General features: G+C 39.3%; 1 protein-coding gene across 1 annotated transcript in view; it reads right to left on the reverse strand.

Annotated features, from left to right (window-relative positions):
• Positions 1-709: 709 nt before the first annotated feature.
• Positions 710-20,881, reverse strand: part of LPGAT1 (lysophosphatidylglycerol acyltransferase 1) — a 62,343-nt gene continuing 42,171 nt past the window's right edge. The window contains exons 5-7 of the mRNA XM_009873977.1: positions 16,345-16,471; positions 6,231-6,337; positions 710-1,976 (exon numbers count right to left, since the gene is read on the reverse strand). Coding sequence (XP_009872279.1) covers positions 1,825-1,976; positions 6,231-6,337; positions 16,345-16,471 — 386 coding nt within the window. The 3' untranslated portion in view covers positions 710-1,824. The remainder of the gene's footprint in view (positions 1,977-6,230; positions 6,338-16,344; positions 16,472-20,881) is intronic.

Genomic DNA, 20,881 nt, shown 5'->3' on the forward strand with positions numbered 1-20,881 from the left:
ACGAGGGGACTCATTCATTCAGGGCAAGGTATGCCAGTGTATCCTTCTGCAACCATTCCCCCACTGAGCTACCTCAGGATAAAACTGCTGCTTTTTGGGGGGACAGGGATGGCCCATTGGGCTAGGTATTTTTCCATTAAGTTGGGGAAACTGGCACAGCCTCCTATTTCGGTACACTCTTAGCTCCCCTCCCCAAAGGGAAGGCTGGCTGGGTTTTACATTCTGCAAATCCCCGCTGGGATTCATGTAGCAGGAGAGGGAGAGAGAAGGGAGATCGATACTGCCAACTCGGAGCCAATACTACCGAGGACTTACTTTGTTCTCAGTAAAATTACTCTGTAAAAGGCAGTTTGCCAACATCTGAAATTCTGGCTATGCTGCTTGTATTTAGAGAGATTAGTTTTATTTTAGGAACAGCCTTCTGAAATCTGTGCATAATCACATAAAAACAATGCCAGCTAGACCCGCCAGAAGTTTAAGGCCACACATCATTGAGAGCCTTTCAAAAGTATCCTGTGCTACACATCTGAAAGCATCTTCTTTCCCAGCCTGCCTTTAAATCCAACTCATCTTTCCTTCAGTAAAATTTTAGCACAGTGGTGAGCTAATTAATGCTGCCCTCCATGTAGTTATTCAGAATATTTACCATACTTTTTTTTTTGCAGTAGTATCTTACTAGAGATTTATGACAGCAATTACAACTTTTTAATTTTTTTTTAAGAAACTAGTTTTTCTTCTATTATTCCTTAGCAAAACATTAAGATGGTTGGCATTGAATTATTTAAACTCTCCCACAAGTATATTTAGAGCTGTTGCAACTAGAGGGGGAGAAAAAGGCCTCTATAAACCACTCAAAGGTCACCTTGGTTGGATTGCAGTATATAAAATACTAAGGTGGCTAAAAATCACCAGCAGCACCATCAGACCTTCAGAAACAGCTAGAATTGCTCTGGCTTCCAATGCGTGACAAATAAAGCTTTCCCCTATTCCTCACGTTTTAAGTCTTTCCTTCGCTGTATTTTCACCTTTAAAAAGTGCATGTTGAAAACCGACAAAGATGGTTGAGATGCATTCTGAACAAGAAAGGAAAACAAGCCAAGTGGCTTCGTATTTTTTCCAAGTTTTGACATAGTACGAGATACTGGTAGCACACAGAATTCAGGGAGCTGATGGTAAGACCACAGCAGGGATGGGCTGATTCATGAGATGTGGCCAGTTTTTAATCACACTATGATGCTGCAACGCTTTTTTGAGGACCGATTCCTCACGAAACCCACCTGACGCTGGATCTTATTTGGGTCCTGGTTTTAGATCAACGCGTCTATTAAAACAACTGCTGCAAAGATACCGCCCACCAGCTCTGCCGAGTATCCTGGACTCCAGCACAATGAGTTGCAATAAAGTACAAGTTGTGCAAATGAGGAATCTCTACCACACCGACACTGTACAGACTACGGAAGAGACAAGTTGCTGAGTTTTCTGAGCTCTAACTACAATGCCAAGAAATACTTGTGGCGACAGAGCTTTCTCGTTACAGACATTCTTCTACGTACAATTGCACCTTTTGTCCAAATGCTGAATTTGCTTAAGTGTGGGTGAGAGTATACATTTTTTTAAAAATACAGACAATTCTTAAAATAATACATCATCAGGTCACTATGTTACTGATCTTCACTTTTAGCAGAGTTTAAAATTTCCCCTAAGAGAGGTAAGAGTCTGTCCAGTATTTTCTTTTATTCTTGAATATTCACATTTGCACATACAACATGTTACTCATTTGCAAGAGCCTGGATTCCCATTGTGTCCTCAGGTCCCATTCCACTTCTAAAATAGGCAATGATAAAAATACCGAAAGATGCAGTACCACATCCCGCCTGACAAAAAAGCAAGTGATTGTATGCCGACTAGCCACAGGTTACTCAGGGTCATCTCCCGAGAAATAGCTTTTGTTTGACCCTGCAGTGGAGGAAAAGCTCCTAAAAGAGAAAAGGAAACATATTTAATGCTTTTGCAGCAAGCCTTAAAGTACCATTCTTCACCATCATCGTTTGGCCCAGCAACAGTGCCCACAAACATTAATTGGTTACTTCTGTATTATATGCTACTAAACTTTCAAAAGATCCCCTGGCATTATCACTTATCTTCAAGAAAATAAAAAACCCCAAATTCATAATTATTAAGAAGGATATTTGTTTCATTTGGATATAAGCTTTAAGCACAAACTTCAAAGCATTCCTTAAAAGCAGATATTCTTATTGTAATCAGTCTTTGCTGGGAGATCTGACTGCCAACGAGATTCTCTGTGTTATTTCTGCAGTTTTGTTAACATCTACATGATCAAATTAAATGGATTCCATATTAAACTCCACAGCTCCTTGATAATGATTGGTGATGATACAGTGAAGAAGTAACACACATAGATTCTCAAGGTTCCTCTTGAAAATATAAATACACACACATGCACTCTTTTTTGTTAAACACCACTTCCCACATGTTTGAACACTCACTGGCCAGTCAGTCATACAGACTAGGGAAGCACTGTAATCTGCTATGCAGTTTTCCAGAAAGATTTGACTGAAATGCCTGTTTAGCGGAGAAAGACTGGCAGGAGATACAGCTGACAATTAAAAAAAAAATTTAAAAATCATTTTTCCCTATTTTGGCTTTTCCTGATTTGCAACACTAAATGAAATATGTCTGAATACATCAGAGCTTTATGATCACAAGCAAATCATTTGCATATATTTACATCAGCATATTAAATAATTTGCATTACAGTTTACTGAGATGCACAAAGTATAGATGATATGAACAACATTTGTTAATCTTGAACAGTGGATATGAAAACTCTGAAGTATTCCAGAGGAGATGATGTACTTGCTGCAACATTATGGAGTCACAACTACTCACAGAAGAACAAGAGATGAATGATTCAAACAGTAAAGATACCGCAGTGTCAATTTTTAATCTTAGAAACCACATAGTTTGAGCAATTAGATACCATCAGCAACTTATGTCTGCGCTTCACATTGGCAATCACTGGGGGAATTGCACTCAAGCATTTAAGACAAAGCTTTTCTTCCTGCATGAATGCTTTTAAATGAAACAAAAACAACCCAAAAACCTAAAGGAAACCTTGATGAGTCCCATCCTCCTCTCACTGATAAGTATTTTCACACATGGGCAGATTTGCCACACCATTTATTCCTCAGTAATTCCCACGGCTAAGCCTCTATTTGTCCACTCCTCGCCACATTTGTTCTTCCACGGCCCACTTGTTTTTCTGTACTAACGCTGACCTTTGCTTTAAATAACTTTCCTTTCTCCTTGGTACAGACAGCAACTGCCTCTTCCCCCTCTCCTAAGCTAACTGCTATCTTAGGGAGAAAACGATCCTTCACTTTCCTGGCTAAGACAAGTCAAGCACTTCTAGTTGTCCTTCACAGAAACAACTCCCCCTTACCTGAAATAATCTCAGCACCTATTATTTATTATCTGTCCCTCTCCCCGGAGTCAACTGACATTTCTTGAATGGGGAGGAGGAACCTGTACACAGAATCTCCAGATGAGGGTTCCGATTTGGTCCAATGAAGAGCATTTCCTTAGCACTGGTGAAACCCTCTCCTGTTGCCCTGTAGGGTGACATTGCTTACTTTTGTAGTCGCGTCACACCAGTTGGCTTACGATCACAGTGAATGAGGAGCATGATGACTTCAGTATATATAATTACTCATTTCGAGCTAATAAGCTCCTAGTTCATAGTGTTTGTTTTGTTTTTCTTTTTAAATTAGTCTCCAAGAGCTTTTGTCCTGCTAAGTGTAATCTCACTTGTGTTACTGGGTGTTCAAGGTTATCCTGCCAAAGACTTCAGAGAAATCACGGACTTGCCAACACAAGCCTTCCACTAGCTGCTAAAATAGGAGTCTTTGTGTTGCTTATACCCAAAAATGCTAACTGTGAGCAGGTTTAATTTTATAAAATAAATGTGTAAGATGCTCCTGTAAGAAAGGATATAGTACAGTTTCATATTAAAATTTTAAACAGATCCTTTTTTTCATTTAAGAGGTCTAATGTTACATGTTTTTCCCGGACCAATTAAAGTTCTTAACACTTAGGAATATAGCAAAAAGGAAAAAGGTGGTTCAGGCTTTGTTTCTTCCTCTTACCAAATAAAAATATGTCAAAAGAATGTATTCCTACTAATGATATTATAAGTGCAAACGTTCAAATTTTCATGTAGCAGTAAATGTTACTCCAGCTTTATAAAGGGAGATTTATGAACTGAGATAAATTCCTAAGCAGTATGTAATCAAATTAAAAAAACCCAAAACCCTAAAAAATGCTGAAACAGCCCTCAGACTTAAAACCACACCAACGTGATACACTGTAACATATCAATACAAAGCAAGCTCTTGAGCAGCTTTGGGGATTCCTCTCACGTTAGGCCTCAGGACTTTTCCAGGGAGTTTCCAAAAACTGCACCAGCACTTTTGCAGCAAGCCAACAAAGCCATGCAAGCAAGTTCCCAACTGGCATAAATGGCAGTAACTTTAAATTATGCTTATTTATGCCTACTAAGGTTCCATGTCATAGCATTTACATTTAAAATATGTCTTATTAGTTCATCCTGATTACATTGGCAAATTATAACCAATTATCCTATTCTGGAAGTGCATTTCAATGAATCAATCTGATTATATTCATTATACTCTATGAAATTCTCGTCTAGTTAGACTTTTTGGGCATGACTTATTCCAGTGGTATTTGTGAAACAGTGTCTCAGTAACAAGAATTCTTTACATCCTATTGACTTCGCTTACTTTATTAGATAAATATTTTTGTGAGCCTGTTTAAAGTCCAATATACACATTTGGATGTGCTTTACATAGCAGGGCCTGACTTTTGCCATCAGTGGCGGCTGACAGGAGTATGTAATAAAATACAAGGTTGTTAAAGAATTCTATTAATCTTTTTTAAGCACTACAATTGACAAATTAAGCATTCAAAATCAAATTAAGCAATCTTTGCAATAACTCCTCTCATAGAAGTAGTGTCTTTGTTTTACATAGTCACTCTGGAATATTAAACTCAGCTCATTTGAGAAACTGAATATTCTTCCCCCTCAACAACTGTGATAATTGCTAATAAAGAGATTATTTTTCTTCAGAGACAAGTTGTATCATTTTGTGTGGAGTCTTCCTACTCAATCTGTTTGATAAACTCCCTTTCTTGTACATTGAAATAAAACTCTTATTTTTTCCTCTCTGTTCTTTTTCTTTTTTTTATGATGAATTTCTCTGTTTTGTATTCTGCACACACATGTGCTGGAGGGATGGATGACATACTTCAGTATCAACTGGATGTTTAAAAAAAAAAAAAAAAAAGCCTTGACGAAACACTTCTACAACCACACTTTTGAGGTATTTACCTGGTATTTTAATTCACATGTTTGCCAGTATCCTTTCAGTAATGTGATGAAGGCCCTAAGTTTATTTAGATTCCTCTGATCCACTAATATTGAAAGCATATTATGACAGAAGTGACCCTCAGCACCTCGCAGTGAGGAGGCCAGCACTGACAGCACAGGGCTGCAGCCTCCAGGGGACCTAATTCTTACAGACCTTTCCAATCACAGCATCTTTCTATTTAGCTTAAAGAGAAACAGGACTATGATTTTGGATGAGACCTGCAGACTGCTTAGGTCAGTTTGATCTAATAGCCCACGTGCCAGAGAAACGTGGCAAACAGCCACACTAAGCTGATAAAATAACCTGCCTCACAGAAGAGTCTTTTTAATCCCTTTTAGGCAAGCACTTGTTCACTTTAAACCCCGAAGTTTTTACATCCCCTCCAAACTTAACATAAGCTCTGACTACTTCTACTATGCATGTAAATCTTCACCACCCTTTTGCATCTTGCTGTATTATTTCATTCAATGAAATTCCATGGCAGCAAATTTCACAGCTGAACTGTTATTGCAGAAAAAAAGGATTTTCTTAGCTCCACTTTGAATGTGCCAGCTTCCAAACACCACCCTATTCCAACGTGACCCAGGTAATTTACCCTTCCTAGATAATTCTTGATTGTACCTTTTTGCTACATAAAAAGCAGTAATAATTATATCTACTGTATTTGTGTGAAGAATGTATACGCATCCTTAAATCATTTTAAGATCCTTGTGAGAAAAGACATTAACAAAGCACAATTCTCCTTGCTAGATATTATCCTACCTGTTTCATAGAAATGTGTCAAGAGATTCTCCTTTTCTATAAATCGTTGATATAGCCAGTTTGTAAGAGCTTCAGGCTCTGCAGGTAAATCTTTAACTGGAAAAATCCTAACAAGGAAACAAAGATAAATTAAATGTAGGAAATGCATTCCGTATGTGAAGAATAAAACTCTTCCCTTCTGCCTCAGCTCACGCCAAAACACAGAGAACAAAGAGTCTGGTATAAATCTAACTGCATGTTTCATTCTCTTTCCAAGTCATAGATCACATAAGTTGTTAAGGATACAAAACTGGAATATTCCAGGTTAATAGCAACATGCACACAGAAGACATAGGGTTCTACCAAATTAGCTTCTATCAAATGCTGTGCTAGAACATTTGATAAAAGCTACAAAGTTGGGGGTTTTTTTAAAAAAATATAATGCCACCACATTTTAATAGCATCCTTTAAAAATATAAACCAAGAAGTAATGAAGTTCATGCTCTGAAACAGAAAGAAATAAAAAACTGAGAAGCTTCATCGATAGTTTGGAAGAAACAATTCTTGAACAGGCAGAAGCCATATCATGACATCACTAAGTACCAATAGCTCTTCTGTATCCCAGAAAATGAGTTCTCTGTGCTTTTCAAAGGATGCCAGCGCCTTTGTCTGAAATTTCTAAGGCAAGTTTTACACTGAAAATGGACCGTGTAAGTAACTTGCACTCAAATATTGCTTCTCTATTTTAAAAACTCCAGTGGAAGAATTACCAATGTTTTAGTACTTCCACACTGCATACCAGGTCTACTTAGAAAATCAGATATTCAGGGCAGAATTCACTGAGATACATACATACATAAACCCCCAAATAATCCACCATACTTCACTGGATTTTTTTTCAAAACAGAATTTCAAGTCTTACAGCAATTGTGAAATCTCCTCAGCAGATCCTAAGCGCCTTTTGACATATAAAAAAAAGCTTATACAGCCACTATATTTCACTGGGAGGTCGGTGCAGAAGAGATCTGTGTATCAAACTAGCCTGAAAAATTAATCTTCTGAAATTTAAGACCGTTACTGTAGGCTTCTCATTTCAGGTGAGCTCCCATTTACCTTCTGATGTACACCACACCTGTATTTCCATTAGTGGATTTTTCATTTCATTTTCAACACAGTCTCAACTGATTATACTAAAAAGAATTTGAAGTAGCACCACGATGTGCAGGCAGTGTCTGAATGGAAGTAAGAGATATCCAAGATACTGCAATGTCAAACGAACAAGAACAAGATGCCTCTGAAGCACGTGTTTGTTGCTGTTCCTGTTTTCAATATCTTTACTTGCACTGTTTTTAAGTCATTTGTGCCTCCTCCTTTCAGTTTGACGCAGGGAGAAACAAGCTGTATGTGGAGGAGAAAAGCAGGCAAGTATTGCTCTAATGAGCGAATTAAAAATGCATACAGAGATATATCACAGAATCATAGCGTATCTTGAGTCAGAAGGGACCCACAAGGATCATCAAGTCCAATTCCCAACTTATGCTCTTACACAAACATCAGCATGGACAACATGAACTCAGCAGACACACAGTCACTAAATGCACCCGCCCACAATTAGGGCCAAGAGGTACATGAAGAATATATATATATATATATATATACACACACGTACAAGGAGATGAACAATTTTTGTTTACCAACTATGGCATCAACGTGAACTCAGATATTTCTGTAGCAATTCTACCTACATCTCTCTCACACCATGGAGTTCTCTGTGCTCTAGTAAAGACAGCCTCTGTAACCAGAAATTAGCAACTGCTCAGGTGAAATCCAGTTTGAAGAAAAGTCTTTTGAGTATTATGAAATGTTATTAAATAGTTGGTGGTCCAGTAAATAGCTCAATTCCTCAGTGTGCATATTAAGAACACGGACAATAAAAAACTGTTTTATTTTGAAGCACAGATGTTGTAAAGCAGATTAAAATTAATCCACGTAGAGGCAAGTAAAAAACACATCCACAGAGAAAGGACTACAAAAGACTTACTCTCTGTACCTGAACAGGACTGAGCTGCCAAGCACTATTTTTACTCTGCCTATCTGCTATGAAGAGATAAAAAGACTCAGCAACTGAATGTTGTGTTTCACAGTATATTTTTGAAGGACAGATGCTGCTCATGCAAGTTTGAAGATGGTTCAGAACTAACAGAATGCATGTGTGGGCTCAGGACAGAAGTCTAGGATTACCTGGCTTCATACAGATACTCTTCACCTCCACATTCACTTCTCAGTTACCCAACGGGCAACAACTCTGCAGATCAATAACCTAGTTAACCCTGGTGTTTTCCAAGGATGTACTTTCTAAGTTTGAAAACATTATCGCCAGATCTCTCAAGAACTCATTGGAAACAATTTATGAGCTGGCACTTAATTGAAGTAGCAAAGTCGCATAAGTGATACCGATCTTGTGAGAGACTAATGGAACACAGGACACCGCTTGCCTGCTTGAATCCATCCAGGCTCTTGTATGAATCAATATGGTACCAGAATACTCAAATCTCTGGATATAAACTCTGCTTATTAAAGGTTTAAGAGGCAATCACCATTATACCCAGTGTGAATGAATATTAATGCAGAGTGGAAAACAACTGATTTTTCAGTAATGCTATGCTGGCTGTCACAGTTTGGCAATGATAAGTGCTAGTGTATTTAGAAGCATTTTCAAGTAGATTTTTAGATTATCCACAGTTATTTTTACAAGCAGAACATTCTTACTAATGACCGAGCTAAATTAAAGATGAAATGTTTAAAAAAAAAAATCCTTCCAACTCTGGAAACAAGTCCTTCCTGTACTAGATAAGATGAAGATACCCCTCTGCCCCATATTTAAACTAAACATGTGGCCACTATCATCACTGTCAGCCCATCAGATGGCATCTGTATTTTAGAAGATGGCTTCTTTAAGACTGGATTCAGGAAAGGTAACTGAGAAAGTCTGATGTTACCAAGCTCTTTACCCAGACGGTGTGAAGCAATGGCAAGATGCCATCACTTTGACTGGGGCAGGGCCAGCCCCAACCCTTGGCTGTGAGGTCTGCCAGGTCTGTACACAGTTGTCAGTGTGGTCACTGCATGAGCAACATCTTGGCTCTACTCCACCCTTGGGTATCCAGCCTCAGGAACGCCACTAAAAGCGAACAGTTTGCTGATCTCCTCTGGAAAACAAAACGTTAGCACCACAGAGAACTGTCCTGACAAGGAACGAGGTCAACGTGTAATATTTGAAGCTTCTAGATTCTCTTGGGCACTTGAATCTTTCTAGCTTTTGGACTAAACTAACTTTTCACATTGCATGAAAATAAGAGCATCTTTGCCCAGTGTGGGGGGAAAAGAAAAAAAAGACACTGGATAAGATAACTTGACCAGAAAATTCAAGCAGAATGGAAATACCTCCTTTCATTCCTCACCAAGGGAACAGCTGCTTTGCTATCATGAGGGTGAAGCAGGGAAGGGGCTTAACTTCAGCAAAAGCAGTGCCACTGCAGGCTGTACTCTGAGAAGCTAAAAGGGGCAGTGGAAGTAAGGATGTACTCTGAAGGGAGTCTGCAAAGCTGTCTCAGTAACCAAGCGTTACCTTCTAATTGGAGATTTCCCATCTGCAGCCGCGAGGTGACAACGGCTGCAGGACACTCCACGGAGCTGACTGAGGGATGGCAACTTTCTTAAACCACTACACAAAAGTGCATCTATGTCCCAAACTAGAATATACTAGCATAGATGACAGTGTGGGAAAGAAGAAAGGATTTTTAAAAAAGGAAATGTAACTGCCAAAGACATGTTGGCATACATATGAAATTGTGGAGACTTACCTACTGATAGGTCATTTCTCAAAAGGTACCAAATAATTTTCAGAAATACAGTATTTTCATAAACATGTAATCTCTTTTAAATAGTCCTTATCTAAGAAACAACCACTGATTCTGTCTTAAAATTATAAAGTTCATAGATACCACTTTAAGAACTGCCTTTCATCATCTGTCCTACCCTGCATTATAATTCTTTATTGGCCCGTACTCCAAGTCATAGTATTTATTTTTGCTGTTTCAATGACTCTTTAAATAAATTCAGCATGATGAAGGTTGTTGGTAGATCTCATGTATGACCAAAAATAAGCTACTTGTGTGAAAAAAAAAAGAAAAGTATTAAAATATATTGCCAAACTGGATGCCCTTTACGGACATTTCTGCAAAACTCATTCAGCAACCACAATGCATTCCATCTTATTTATAGCAAGGAGCCTACTTTATTTCAATAAATCTGTATCAACATAGACATAAAAAAAAGAGAACTTCCTCAGTAGTTGAAAGCTTATTTCAACAGCAGCACAGTACAAGAACTGGTATGAGAGAAAAAAAAAAAAGCTGACACAGTACTCATCTGCATTATGGCACAAAGACAGCTGAGTTAGCTGGAAATCATAGAATCACAGAATGTCAGGGGTTGGAAGGGACCTTGAAAGATCATCTATAGCCCACCCCCCCTGCCAGAGCAGGATCCCCTAGGGCAGCCACACAGGAATGCATCCAGGCAGGGTTTGATTGTCTCCAGAGAAGGAGACTCCACAACCTCTCTGGGCAGCCTGTGCCAGGGCTCCGTCACCCTCACAGTAAAGAAGTTTCTCCTCATGTTGAGGCGGAACTTCCTGTGTTCTAACTTAAAACCAATATTCCTTGTTCTAGTACTGGGCACCACTGAGAAGAGATTGTCTCCTTCCCCTTGACACCCACCCCTCAGATATTTCTATACGTTAATGAGGTCACCTCTCAGCCGTCTCCTTTCAAGGCTGAACAGCCTCAGTTCTCTCAGTCTCTCTTCACAGGAGAGATGTTCAAGTCCCTTAATAGGGTGGTGCTTCCACGCAGCACAAACACAAGTATCCTCTGTGGCCGAGGCCGCTACGGCTGCCTCCGAATTTGGGGTCTCTACCCCCCAATCACCATCACATGGCAAAAACACGAGATATGATCATAAAAGGGCACGAGCCAGCGGGAAGCTAGTGTGAAAAACCTCAACATCACGTCAGTTCTGAGTGAGGAAAAGCTAAGAATCATACAAACTGAATAGCCATTTGTTGGGGTTTTTTTCATTTTTTTATATCTTGAGTTTTGTCAGCGGAACTGCAGCGCATGAGAAATCCTACTATTGGAGGAACTTGGAGACCAGCTGAGAAACACCAAGTCGGTTAGACTGAAGAAGTGGCTAGTATCAGAAGAAAATAAATAACCCCCCAACTCCCCTCACATTGGGAGCTGAGAACAGCAGCCAGTACACAGTCTTGCTACACAGACACCAAACCACTCAGCGTTACTGGGCGTAAGTGCAGTGAATCTGGATTTATGGTCAATGCATGTCACAAAATGACCTAAGCATAAAGTTAAACAATTCTGAAAAAAACCCAAAAGAAACCTTTCCAACAGAGTCATTAAAAAGCAGGTCTCATAGTGATGTCTCTAGTTAGAGATGCCTTGCACCTTCCAGCATTATATTTTTCTTTTTCGTGCTTACTGTTTTAACAGAAGGGCTGAAATTACCCCCAAAAATCCCAGTGACATTTGACCTCGAAGAAGTTATCTAGATATTTTCCTTGAATATTATGTTTCAGGGGCCAAATCTAGTTTTTCAGCACTTTCCAATGAGCTTTGAGACATCTGTCAGTGTCAAAAAATTATTCAATAGTTAGAAGGGTAAAGTTCTCACATCTTCATATTTTGAAGAATCTGAAACTTGGTAACTGCCCTTTTTTCTATGGAAGTTTCTTTTGACACCCTGAGAAAAATCAGGCCAGAGCTTAGCCTAATTATGAACTTCTGAAAAACATGTAATTTGTACCAAAAATTGCAGTTTGAAAAGCAAGGTTCAACTCATTACCAAAACTGAGCTTTCAAACAAAAAGAGATTACTGAATTAAATTGATCCTTTTCTGCCATTTCCATTAGCTAGAAAAACATCTAAAAATGAAAATGTAAGGCTGCTTGCTGTGTCCTTGACACTCCTCTGTTACTCCCTAGGGAGTATAAAAAAGAAATAACCCTGCACTAAAAGGACAGGCTATGATAAAAGGAAAACACTAGATTTGAAAGAACGTAAGGCAGAAAGAGACGGGTTGTGACCAAAAGGAGCAGCAGAAAGGACTGACTGAGCAACCAGAACAAAAGAGGCTCCACAGTCTCCTCTGCTCCAGTTCGAGCAGCACAGAAAAAGTTGCTTTTTTTCTCACTGTTGTTCGTACATCAGTTCCTCATTCTGGACTACTCTAAAAGGAAAAAAGCACGTTTTAATCCCAGTTCTCCTTTCATACAGTAGAGGTAACATCTGGTCAAAAGCTTCCTTTACTTTTGCCAAAAGAGTCTTTTTGATTTATTTTTTTTTTTTGCTATAACTTAGTTAAAAGAAATGGCAGATGAGAAACTAGTGCGCCAGAGCACACAGACTCGTGCAGAACTTCTGCCCTCCCCAGTTATTTAAAAATTAAAATTTACTTCAAATGTAATCGCCTAGAACATTCCAAATTACAAAAAATGAGCATTATTCTATTGCACTAAATCAAGAGGAGTAACAACAATCCAAACTTATTCAATATGCATTTCACTAAAATTTCAGATGACATCTGTGTCAAACACAGACAAATATAAACACCTCTGACCTTTTCCATCTTTGGAAGACATTTCTGACATTTCCATCTTTTTAATGATGAAGTCCACTTCACCCTGAGTTTTCCCTTTGCTAAGTGAGTTTGTTTCAAAGAGTTAAAGAAATGCACTGACTTTCTAAGTGATATTTCGGGCCTCAACACAGCACAGGCCTTTTCAAACCTCAGCCACTGATTTGATACTTGCCTGCGCTGTTACGGACAAAGAGTAGCTAATACCCAACAGTGATCAAAATCAGGAATTACTGAGGAACCACCTCAAATTTGTGACCTGCAGAATAAGCACTGGCATTTCCAGATGACAACCCAGGTATTCCCATGGTTCTGTTACAGCAATCTTTTGGTCTCCATATAAATTTTGAATTTAAAGATGTAGTTTAGGTTTCCCAGTCAAGCCATGCACTGGGTTCCGATTAGCTCGTTTCCCAATCTCAGAGAAGGTTCAACAAAGTGACAGCAGAGCTATAAGGTTTTCTTTAACACCAGAGATCCTTCAGGACAAAATAGTTGTTCCCTACTCTTCCCTGTCCACCACCCCCAGTTTCTTAGGCACATACTCAGTCTTCACAGGTTCTCAGTGGTACCAACAACTCTAAATCACACATTGATGATTTGAATAGAGTTGTCAAAAACTCTGAAGGTTTCTCTCACATTACAGCACTCTGTTAAAAAAAAAAATAACCCCTAATGAGTAAAGTCAGGTGATCCAAGAAGAAAAATAAATAAATAAATAAATAAATAGTTGCTGTAATGCCCCGAAGGGAATCCAGCAGGAAAATTTCTGTATAAGCATTAGAAAAGGATGATGCAATGTGAGTAAATTCATGTACACACACTGCTCAGTTGCTCTCTGCTAATCCTGCCATGGATATATTTATCCTTTATGTAAAAGAGAAAACATTTTTAAAGCCACACAAAAATACCTAAAAATAAATTTTATTGTCAAAAACATTGAAGGTGAAAATCCACTATATTCATCCCAAAGTACAGCTCTAATTCCAGATACATTAAAAGGTTTTAGCGCATCATAGCTAGATGGTATGCTAAATCTGGAAGAAAGGATACAAAAGCCTTATTACTTTTTTTGGTATGGAATTATTCTGGGTAATCAAAGAGAAGAGTTGCAGAAGGATCTGACAACAGTTGCAGATGAAATTAAACACCAGTGAACGCAGGGCAATGAGCACTGAGGAGCGGAAAAAAGCACGAGCAGCTACACATACACACACATAGCCTCTAAGATTAGCTCTTATTACTCTGGTAAGCGATCCTGAATTCCCCCCAGGGATTGCAGGATGTCAGTCATCTCGCAAACTAGTTATAGCGAAGCCAGAAAAGGCACAGACGAAAGCGACAAGCTAATCAGGGAAAGGCTTTTGTGTAAGGAGATGCCAAAAGAGATGAAAACTCGCCAGGCTGGGAGAAAGATGGGGACAGCTAAGGCAGGATACGAGAAAGCTCTGTAAAGTCATGGGCCACGGAGAGTGTCACTGAGGAATGAGTCATCTGCTGCTGGCAGGACACGGGAAACAGCGTGCACCCACTGAGGGCATCAGGTGAACTTCACCTGAGCAAGAAGGAAGTGGTCCTGGCTGCCACCCTCAAGAAGTTACATGCTGCATCATGGAAAATTGTAGAAATCTAAGTATAAGTAGGTTAAAAAAAAGTACTAGGAAAGTTTAGGAAGGTCAGGTCCATCAGGACCTACCAAAGAGTGACCCAGATGTGACATCTGCTCAGGACACGTCATGGCACCGCATGTTCACGCGCAGAGGGACGGGGCGCAGGCTGCCTTCCCGCGCCCTCGCTGCTACCGGCCGCTGCCACAGCCCCGGTAGTTTGTAAAATGCATCTTTAAGAATTGCTATCCTACATCCAGCAAAAGCCCTTAAGAGTCCAAAGGGCACGTGACTAAACTTGATATGCCAATTTAAGAATTACCAAGACTGGAAAGTTAATTAAAGCTCCAGTTAAGACCAAAGACAGTCAGTTTTCATTACAGAGGTTTTACATTCAGCCTTCAGAGACACACCGCTGCATTAGTTTCCATTTGCGGCACACTTCAAATGGTTTTGCAGCGTCAACCATAACAACTAGAGATTATTTAAAATAAATACATAAATAAAGAAAAAAAATTCAAAGAGAGAGGCCTGCCCCGTCTACTAAACCACTACACCAGTGATTTAGATTCTCTAGAAGAAGACAAGAAGCCTACACTCAGCAATAAACACCTTCATTTTTTTTAACTAGAATTTTAGTACTACAAGAACTGTAATGTTCAAAGTCAATGCAAGGAAGGTTACATCATCTTTATGCCTGTGCTCAAAAATAGGTTTTGAATACACACATTTAGAAGCAGGAAACTAATTCAACTTAAGATAATCTTCTCTCTTTTTTAAAGAAAGTCTTTTTGGAAATACTCTAGTAAAGTTCTGAATATATTCAACTTGCAATTATCCCAGAGATCTGAGAGAGTACTAAGGTGACCTGAATAAAGCGCAAGAGGTATTATGGTATCTTACATAAATCAGGGTGTAAGTACATTCACCTTTGGAAAAATTTGAAGACAATTTTTCTATAAAAAGCAGGGACAGATAAAAACATGGCTGTGGAAAGGAGTTCCAGTGAGCAGCCTGTACTTTGCATCACACAACACTGACACAGCAGTGGTGCTGGAGAAGGTCATTCCCAGTTAAACCAGCACCCAGGGGATCCACACAAGGATATCTGAAAGCTTACCGTAAAAGTCTAAAAGCTCCCCAAATTAGCAAAAGGGAATCAAGACCCAATAATGCAATTTATTTGCTAAAGGAAGACTGTTAAAATATTTCTGGAGATTCCTGACTTGCCATTAACTGAAAACCAAAAGCAAGATGCAACTTCCCTCTCCATTAGTTTAGGTCCTGAGACAAAGAACTGCTGAGGAGAAAAGTTTAAACTGTATCTCATCTTTGGAAACAGCAGCAAATTTCATGGATGCCTAAGTGTTACTCCTCTCAACTATGCTTTGAGTAAAAAAGCCGACATCTCTATTTAGAGAGTTAAATACAATACATAATAATCTCTCAGGAAACCTAGTATTAAATAACACGGTAATCTTCAATTTGTTGTCATTACGGAAAAAAAAAAAAAAAAAGTTGGGTTTACTAGTACCTTAACATCAAAGCAGAAAAGACGACCTAGCCATCAAATATATTTCCCATTACTATATTCAGCCATAAGACATTAGACAAAAACTTAAATGTGCTATGATATGGAAAGGTCACTGATCTTTTCAAAAGAAAACTGTGTCATGTTAGATAATGTGAGTTGTTCACCTGTGCGAGACACACACAAAAAGATGACGTTGCATTTCCCGTATCCTGAAACACGATGTTACAATTTGTGAATACTTTGGGGTTTTTTTTAACATTTTAATTCATGAAGTCCTACCTGTAATGTACATGTGTAACTGTTGGTTGTCGGTAGCCAAGAATCCAAGTTTGGATGTCTAAAGGTTCACCTTTGGGATACGCAATGGTTGTATCTATTACCCACTGGAGGCCTTTTGATTTACTCTCTAGGAAAAAAAAAAGAAACGCGGCATTAAAAGTAACCAGAAACAGGTGATCGCTATACCATTTTTGTATTACTTCACTAGGTATGAGGCACAAATAAAATAAGACAGCCAAAAATCAAACTCAAATTTCATCACAGAGCACAGAAATACTCTTACAAACTTCAGCTTGACAAAGACTTTATTTTGACGACTACTTCTGTTTTCTTACATACTGTAGCACACAGAACTAGCTCACTCACTGGGTATTTTTACAGTCACGCAAAATGTTGGCTCAAGTGTTGGGTGCTTCCCCCCATTCACGAAAAGGAAAACTTAAATAAAAAATAAATCCAACTTTCTTGGTTTGCACTTTAAGCACATTTACAACTGGGCCTTTGTAAGACCTGACATTTGCAGGTCAACCATGCACACCTCCCACTTTGGACAACTACCCTCACTACTGGGTTAAGTGGGTATAGGTGATTTATGTCATAAAACATAGTTAGATTTTTCAAAGGTGTTTTTTAAAAAAGTCTCTCAAAGGTCCTTAAAAAAAAATCTAAGTAATGGGATAAAGAGGAAACACGCCACTTCGCATACTAAAGACAAGAAAGCAATGAATAGAAGATGGTCAGTTTTCACAATGGAGAGGACATCGCATTGACAAGGTTCCAGAAAGACTGGTATCAGTGCATGTTCAGCATATTTAGAAATTGAAAAAAGGATCAAAGGACGTGAAAATATTTGCTCTGAAGATTATTCAGGAGAGTAAAATTTAGATCTGAACATAGGTTACTACCAGCAATAGTCAAGGTCACGGTATCAGCCTAGCCATGACATTTCTCTGGCATGCCTTCAATTCACAGGTTTGCAAAGAGGGAGAGCAGCAGATGTGAAAAGCAAACCAGGAAGGAGAGGACCATTGCCAAGAGAGTACTTCTGAGATTAGCTTGTCAGTTTTCTAACTATTCTGTGGCAACTGGAGCTGCCTTGTATCTGAGGTCATGTTTGATTTGGGCTAGTACAGTAATATGCATAATTAAAATTTAATAGACTAATACAGTAATATGCTTACTTCATACCAAGCAGTATCTTGAAGCATTAAAAAAGTTGACTACTAAAACCAGTCAGCTGTTGGCAGAAGCATGTAACAAGTGTTAGATCTTACTAAAAAGTACAAGTCTCTTCAAGCCTGCAGCTAAGATAGCTATGAAAGAAATACGATCGAGGTTGACAAAAACACCGCTGGCATGAAGAACATGCACAGCGGTAGACTGTTCACCATCTTTCTCAGTACAAGAACAGATGTATTAAAAATGAAGCCAAGAGGAAAAGTTTTCAAAGCAAATAGAGAGAAAAGATTCTTCGTGCAGACAGAAATAAAACCATAGGGAACTCCTTGCCAAAGGATGTCAAGGATGCCGAGGGCTGGATATTGAGAGGAAATTGGACAAGTACATGGAAGAAACCTGTTGGAGTGTTAACTGAACAGCCCCACCTGGCTTGGGAGACCTGTCACACTGGAAACAGCCAGAAGCTAGAAGAGTATGGAGGAGAAGCACGATGCCTGTTTGCTGTGTTCACGCTCTTTCTCTGACATCCACCTGGAGTCACAGACAAGATGCTGGACGAGACAAATGTTCAGTCTTGCCCACAATCAGCTGCAACACACGGTGTGAGGCGTAACTCTAAAAGCCACAGTTATTAACACCAACTAGTACATACGTGCAAGGATTGACTTGCGAGTTTCTACCTGCATTTAATTTAATTTGCATCTAACTTAATTAAGCGTGAGAAGACAATTACAGCAACACTATTGCATGTATCTATCAATTATTTTAACAAGCAGCTAGTGTTTCCATGGTGTCTGCTCAACAACGGAGCGGTACCACTTCATCACAAATGTGCACACACTACCTGAATAAGGGGCTAGACAGTATTTCCTAATATTCACTTTATGACTTATTAGTAGCATGTAATGTTCTATTTCAAAATTTGACGAAGGGCAAGCTACATAGGTCAAGCTGAAACTTCCAGGTTAAATGAAACATCCAACACATTCTGGAAATATAGTATTTTAAAACCCTGGCAGACAGGTGGAATGAGAACACGAGGTCCCATTAGAGGCTCAGGGCTTGCCAGCATCATGACAGAGTGCTTGTCAAGACTCTCTCAAGAAAAGCACTAAATACAGAGTCCTTCATTTTAAAAGTAGCAATGTATTAGAGAAAAGCCAATATGAAATTAATAGCAAATCCACAGAGGTATTCATTTAGAAATGGATTTCAGAAGAAAGCCATTCAATTTATTATTTTCCCAGATGTAAGGTAAGAATGGATAAAGACAAGTAAATTGTCTAAGTGAGTAAGCAACACAGATCATTAATCGCAATTAAAAAGTGCCAGATGAATACAGGCACATTATCTTATTATTTACAGTAAAATGTTTTAAAATAATTTATTAAATATTTAGCTAGTATTTCAAACTGCTCTTTTTGAGTGGCTAATGATTCAAACTTCATTATGAGAAGACTCCTGCAGTCCTTTTCTGTGCTGATTTCCTGCCTTCTGCTTTTGCGGAGCAGAGCTGCCGCATGGATTCCTCAGACCAGCTCAAACTCACCTCCAGCCCCTTCCAGGGAAGGGTGAGGAGAAAAAACAGTCTCTGACAGCCCACCAGGAACCCCAGGTTAGGGAAAAATAAAAATTAAACAAAATTTCTGAAGGTAACGTAAGCCTCCATAGACCCTCCTTTAGAAGCAAGCAGGTCTTAGCGCAGCTACCTCCATGTGTAATTACCAAGACATGCTATCAAAACAGTCACAGGCATATTTCTGCATGCTCTGGTTTAAAATAAGCCTTACATAATCATCTAAGATCTCATACTACCAAAAAAACCTAAACCACCAAGGATTTTAGGAAATTAATTTTTAAATTAATCTCGCTGTCCTTTGGGAAGGGTTATGCTGTGCTGTGCCCTGCTCATGAACATATTTATTTTAAAGCCACGAAGCTCTAACAGAGCCTGAAACTGAGAAAGAAACAGAAAACTGCACACAACACAAAGCGGGAGAGGCCTCAGTATGCCCGAGGATGATGCTTTCAAGCCTAAGCAGACCTTTGAATCAGAATGAATCCTATTATTTTTTAAAATGGAGAGTGCCAACAGGAACTCGGAACAGAAAAGACTGCTGCATTAATTATAATACAGTGTGAATTTCACCTTTGGCATTTTCAGCTGAAATAAAGGGAGTTGCATATACCCGCTCAAGAACTGCTCTTGCCAAGTTTGTCCCGGCCAACACAGCCACAGATGTTTCTGACAGCCAACAACCCCTTTCTGAACTTTCTACCTATCATTAAAAGACACCCTTGCTCTTCATCTCTAGTACCTGCTGAAAGACTGAGCAGTCTGGCTGCCAGACACTTCAGCAAAAGAAACTGCTGCAGAGGCCAAATTTAAGCTGAACTCTCCAAGGACTAGTTTTTCTTCTGCGGTGTCAGTCTGCTTGCCACTTTCAGCACAGGTGGAGGATTTTTATTTCTCAAATTGCCTCAAAATGGTAGTAGTCTGATTCTTTCTAGAGAGTTCAAAACAGGTCTGCAGGCATGTGTTCACACAGTTGCCTCCAAGCAACGTAGTAATAATGCACCTTAGTACAAATGGTGCGTATTTGCCTTATGAGTGCTGAGATAGGACTGAACAATCCCACATGGCAGTAAGTTTCCTGGCCTAGAAAAAAAAAATCAGGACTAAATTTAAAGTCTCTTAATTTACTGTTTTGTTTTTTTCTGGTTTTGTTTTTGTTTTTTTTTTTAATCCCAAATCACCAGCAGAGGCAAATCTTTTAAACTATTTTTTCCTTGCTTTTGTTCCAGCTGTGAATTCAGTGACAGTGTGTCTTCAATACATTCAGTGCTCCGTCATCCTCTATGGTCATCTCACAAAAAATACCTGACTGTCAACAATCACAAATATCACAGAATCACAGAATTGTTGAGGCTGGAAAAGACCTCTGAGATCATCAAGTCCAACCTATGACCCAACACCACCACATCATCCAGACGACGGCACTAAGTGCCACATCCAGCCTCTCCTTAAACCCCTCCAGGCACGGTGACTCCACCACTTCCCTGGGCAGTGCATCCCAGTGCCTGAGCACCCTCTCTGTGAGGAAGGGCTTCCTGAGATCCAACCTAAACCTCCCCTGAGGCAGGTTCAGGCCGTGCCCACTTGTCCTTGCCACTAGCTGCCTGGGTTTCAGAGCTTCTCTTCATCCCCTCTCTGCCAGTCTCGAAGGTTACTCTCAACCTACGCTAAAAGCCAGATTTGACTACGCACAGGACTCTTCAAACCCACCAGCAGACCATCAGGGTTTACCACAGAGGAAAAAAAAAAAAGCAAGTTATACAGACAGGTTTCACCAGGAAA

This window comes from Apaloderma vittatum, unplaced genomic scaffold (genome assembly GCF_000703405.1).
Source record: "Apaloderma vittatum isolate BGI_N311 unplaced genomic scaffold, ASM70340v1 scaffold20917, whole genome shotgun sequence".
In the NCBI taxonomy this organism is placed as follows: Eukaryota; Metazoa; Chordata; class Aves; order Trogoniformes; family Trogonidae; genus Apaloderma; species Apaloderma vittatum.